The sequence below is a fragment of the Myotis brandtii genome, unplaced genomic scaffold (assembly GCF_000412655.1).
Source record: "Myotis brandtii unplaced genomic scaffold, ASM41265v1 scaffold525, whole genome shotgun sequence".
Classification (NCBI taxonomy): domain Eukaryota; kingdom Metazoa; phylum Chordata; class Mammalia; order Chiroptera; family Vespertilionidae; genus Myotis; species Myotis brandtii.
The window spans coordinates 3,039,259-3,044,552 of NW_005369915.1; the positions used below are offsets into that span (position 1 = coordinate 3,039,259).

General features: G+C 55.2%; 1 protein-coding gene across 1 annotated transcript in view; it reads right to left on the reverse strand.

The window, feature by feature from the left end:
• The window catches only part of SOD3 (superoxide dismutase 3, extracellular), a 12,489-nt gene extending 8,010 nt beyond the window's left edge, over positions 1-4,479 (reverse strand). Inside the window, exons 1-2 of the mRNA XM_014548890.1 lie at positions 4,301-4,479; positions 7-394 (exon numbers count right to left, since the gene is read on the reverse strand). Of these exons, the coding sequence (XP_014404376.1) occupies positions 7-394; positions 4,301-4,464 (552 nt within the window). The 5' untranslated portion in view covers positions 4,465-4,479. The remainder of the gene's footprint in view (positions 1-6; positions 395-4,300) is intronic.
• Between the last annotated feature and the right edge of the window lie 815 nt (positions 4,480-5,294).

Genomic DNA, 5,294 nt, shown 5'->3' on the forward strand with positions numbered 1-5,294 from the left:
GGTGGCGTCGCAGCCCGGCATCAGGTCCCCGAACTGGTGCACGTGGATGGCGCGGCAGGAGATGTTGGGCTCCGAGGGGAAGCCCTTCAGATCGAAGTAGGCATCGAGCCGGCCCCCGGGTGCCAGCTGCCGGAACAGCACCAGGCCGGTCACCTGGGGGTCCGTGGTGTCCAGACTGGCTGACGGCTGCACATGGCAGGCCGCGTAGAGCATGGTGGCCTCCCGCCGCCGCCGGGCCATCTCCTCCCCGGTCTCCGTCACTATGGCGCGCAGGTCTCGGTTCGGCTCCTCTGGGCCCCCGAGGCTGGCATCGAAGCCCACCGAGGCACCCGAGGCCCAGGCCACCAGGAACCAGCAGGCACACAGCAGCGCCAGCATGGCTGGACTCCGGCACCTGCGGGCACCCGGGGAGTGGGGGTGAAGTGAGGCTTAGTCAATAGAGACAGGGGATCTCAGGGACCACAAGTCCTTGGGTCCAACCCATCCCCACCAAGACACGTCCTCGTCCAGTCATTCTTTCAGCCCTTATTTCTCCAGGTCCAGAAACTGTGTTCCAGAAACTGTAGCAGCGCCAGCATGGCTGGACTCCGGCACCTGCGGGCACCCGGGGAGTGGGGGTGAAGTGAGGCTTAGTCAATAGAGACAGGGGATCTCAGGGACCACAAGTCCTTGGGTCCAACCCATCCCCACCAAGACACGTCCTCGTCCAGTCATTCTTTCAGCCCTTATTTCTCCAGGTCCAGAAACTGTGTTCCAGAAACTGTGCATATAAACACGAATGGCACAAAAATCTCAAGAAACTAACTCGTAGGGATCTTTCTGAGCCACGAATCTGATCATGGTTCTCCCAAGCCCTAGCTTCCTGGGTGGGGAGTCTCAGGGCAGGCGGGAGAGGACCTCTGGGCGCATGAGAGGGAAGCTCCTGGCCCTTCCAGACACCTCCCCGTCTGCATCTCCCCGCCCTGCCACTCTAAGCATCCCCCTTGCAGGCCTTCCTAAGAATTGCTGCCCTGCCTTCTGGGCCTTTGCCATGTGGTTCCCTCTCTCTGAAGTGCCCTGTCCCCCTTCTCAACCAGGTTGGTAGATGTGAAGACAGAAACTCTGTTTTACTCATCAGTGCCCAGAGCGCCTGGGCCTGTACTGGCAGTGGGAAACCTTTAATCGGTGATTGTTGAATGAGGAGTTCACTGAGGGACAGACATGTCACCCAATCATTCCAGCTTCATCCTGTGATTAAAGATGGAGCCGGGTGCTAGGGATGGATGGAGGAAGCAGTGACCATGTCCCTGAGGAACTCCGGGAAGGCTTCCCAGAGGAGGTGGTTTTTGAGCTGGGTTCTACAAGACAAGTAGGAGTTTTTCAGCCAAGCCAGGTTGAAAGCTCATTTCAGGCAGAAGGCACAAGCATGGCATGTACACACACTGTGAAAGGACACCGTTTGGGCGGGGAGGGGCCAGGAGGGGGAATCAGTGTGGCTGGAACATGACCGTTGCCACCAGGGAGAAGTCGAAGCTCAAGAGTGAACTTTGAGCCAGGGATTGAGGGGATGGATTTGCTGTGCTGATGGTGGATATTAGCTGGGAGGCTTGGGTAGATGGAAGTTTTTTAGCAGAAAAGTGGGTGATGAGATAGCCTTTAGCTCCTTAAGTCTGGCAGGAGGAAGGATGTGGGGTGGTCTTCAGGGGAGAAGAAATGGGAATAGCCTCAGGAGAGATGGAGACACAGAGAAGGAGAAACCGATAGTCAGAGGGCGATGCGTTAGGAAGCTGATGCAGCAGCAATGAAGGCTTTTTCCAAGGTGGAGGCAGCAGAGGTAGAGGGGGCATGGGTTGGGGAGACACCATGGGGAACCCTGTGGGGAAGAAGGGGGAGAAGTTGAGGATGACTGAGTTCCCAGGGGAGACTGGGTGCCTGGAGAGTGGTCAAAGGCCATGAGGAGAGAGGGGAAGATGCTGGTGAGTGCCCAGGTGGGATGCTCAACAGAGGCCTGGAAATGCAACTGTGGCTCGCAGAAGCAGCAGCGCCGCGGGGAAGGGTTCTCAGGATTGGCTGCACTTGAGATTCTGGCTCTTAAACACCAGAGGCCTGCGCTCCACCCTAAGAAAATCTGATCCCATGGGCCGGGATTGTCTTTTTAAAAATAATAAAAAAAACTCCATCAAAGATTCTGGGACCCAGCCAGGGACTTTTAGAGTCAGACACAGATTCAAATCCCAATCCAAACCACCGTGACATCATCAGGAAGGTCTGACTCTGTCTTAGCTACTTGAAAATAAGCCCAGTAATACCAGCGAGGGTCCCGGTAAGTATTAAACAAGATACTATATTCCAGGCTCCTTTCACATGTTTAAGTCTGCCCTCAGGGGTCACTGCTACCTCCCAAAAACTGGTTTGAGGGTCAGCTGCACTTCCAAAGGCCTTCTCCAACCCCAAAGCAAGCGTCGTTGTAAAAGCCAACGCCAGGGTTGAGTATTGATTCTTCCCACAATCATTACAGAAAGGTGGTCTGATAGGGTGATGAAGAGAATGGATTCTGAGCCCTGGCCAGGTGGTTCTGTTGGTTGCAGCATCGACCCAGGCACCAAGGGTTTTGATTCCCAGTCAAGGCACATGCCTAGCTTTCGGATTTGATCCCCGGTCAGGGCGAGTACGGGAAGGAACCGATCAATGTTTCTCTCTCACATCGCTGTTTCTCCCCCCTCCCCCGCCCCCCTTCCTCTCTCTCTCTCTCAAATCAATTTTAAAAAACAACCCAAAAAGTGTCGTTGGGTGAGGAGTGAAAAAAAATAATAATAGATTCTGAAGCTCCCTGCCTAGGCCTGAAACTGACTCTGCCCTGCGCTCGCTAAGGGTTCGCTGTTACTGTTATTTTTGTTGCAGAGCAGCGGAGTGGCTGGACTGCAAGCTCTAACCGGGCCCCACCTCCTCTCTGAGCCTCAGTTTTCTTAATCCGCAATTAGGGATAATTACACTTCCCTTTGGGCTTTGCTGTGACGCTCAGAAGAGACCATTAGAATTGCTAACATACATTGAACACACGTGCCAGGCACTGTTGAAAGCAGTTGGCACGTGTCAATTTATGTGAGCCTCTGTGGGGTGGGTGGTATTGCGGTCCCCATTTTGAAGCATGGGGAAACTGAGGCACAGAGAGGCGAGTGTGTTGTCCAAGGTTACACATTCAGTAACGGTGGAGGACACGATTGGAAAGCGTGTGGTCTGCTCTGAGCCCCTGGATTAGACCCCCCACTGCACAGCTCTCATCAAAGGCACTGAGCTCAGAGTGGGGACCTAGAAAGTTCTCCGTGAATGGACAACTTTCTAGGTCCCCAGCTCTTTTCTCAGGGGTCAGAGACAAACCGTGGATAGAGATTTCAGGCCCAACAGATGAGAGCTGATACCGAAGCCGGGGGCAGAGGATCCCAGGAAAGGCTCCAAGAAGGACTGGCAGGTGAGGAGGAAAGCCCAGAAAGTGACATCAAGAGAACCACCTCTGACGTGGCCTGGCGTGACATAGCCCGGGAAGTGACTGCGGCCATGGGACCCTCCCTGCCAGGCCTCAGCCTCAACTCTCCATCACCTGGGACTGACCCCTCCCTCTGAGACAGTCCTACCCCCTAGGAGGGCTCTGCCAACCGGCAAGTTCTTCCCTAAAAGCATAGAGCAAAAACAGACTGTTCTCTCCCGAGAACACTTGGCTAATAATTAACAGGTTATGGAGATGTTTTCCTCTTAACAAAAAGAAAATTTGTCCTGAACTCCAGACAAGCCCTGACTGCTGGTTTCGTAGGCCTTCCTCTTCTGTCCCTGAGGCCAGCTCCCACGAGGCTCAGCCTTCCGACACAGTCTCCCCCTTCATTTGAACTGTGGGTGGCCAACTGGTTTTTCAGGACCTGGTCTGGGGGGACAAGATAATGCCGTGCCTCACTCCTAGAAGAAGCCTGGCTGGGAGCCTGAGCCGCCTCCCCCAAGCAGGTGGCTTTTTCTCAGTCGCTCCCGCCACCCGAGCCATGCAACACCCAGAGAGGGCAGCCTTGCTCCCTCCAGACTGATCTTTTCTAGCACTGACGTCCTCTCGGTCCGGCCCTGGCAGGTCCAAAGGAGAACAGCTCTTTCTCCCGCTTGCCTTCCTCACCCCTCTCCCCAGCTCCCCGCTCATCCCCTCGGAGCAGCCAGCCTGTCACTGTTTCTGTCGAAGATGATCAAATACTTTCCCAAGAGGAGGCCTGATGCCCCACCCCGGTTTAAACTCCTAATAGGCGCACTCCGAGAAGAATGAAATGAACCTCAACTTGGCACCTACCTTTCCAGCCCTTCCAAGAGCGTTTCCCTGCCAGAGGAGTGGAAAGCAGCACCCCGCAGACGGTCTGGTCCCTGGAATGCGGGCTGACTTCCGAGGCTGGGCTGTTTGTGGGTGTGCCGGAAAGCCAGCCCGTGGGAGTGGTCACCCTGAGGAAAGAAGGTCATTGGGTGGTTGGGGAGGGAAAGCAGGCCAAGCTGGCCCTAGTGGAATTGCCTCACCTCCTTCTCCTCTGTTCCTTCCTCCCCTAACTCCTCCCCAGCCCTGGGTTTCCCCGGCCAAGTATTCCTTGTCAATGACCTCGGTGGTTTGTACAGACGTAGCCAGTGACCTTCAGCACGCAGCAGCAGGGGAATGAAAATGAGACCGAGAATAGCCTGTTTGGAAAGGTGTACAATGGTTTCTTTAATGAGAGGCCCTTTGCTCTCTCCCCATTACCTTAGCTATTGACTTATTTTTGCTGGACGCTCCATGATGGAAATGGGCACTTGACAGATATGCATGATGTTTCTCAGAGCCGCGCCGCCCCACCTGAGAGCTGAGAGGCAAGTGTGGCCGCACAGGTGGCAGAGTCCTAGCTGTGTCCCGTCCTAGCGATGGGCTCCTGGACCAGCGAGCTCCCTGTGCCTCCCTTCTTCATCTGCATCTGTGAAATGGGGACATCATGCTAACCAGTACTATCGCCATCAGCGTTGCTGTCGCTTTAGTAGAGACGTTATGGAGTATGGCGTCTGCGTGAACCTTGAGCCCATCCCCTCCCCAGCAGCCTTTCTTCCTTTGCTGCTGTGATCTTTCCTCAATCACAGGGCTTTTCCAGAAATAGAAGCTTTTCTTCCCCAGAAAAGCTCACATGGGAAAAGGCAGCTGGCCTGACAGCCTGTGTGTCCTCCAGCCTTCCTTCCACAAGCGCTTAGTGGGTGCTCACTGCACCCCAGGTACTGCGCAGTGTGCCGGGTGTCCAAAGCAGCAGGGGTCCCTGCCCTCGGGGGATGCACAC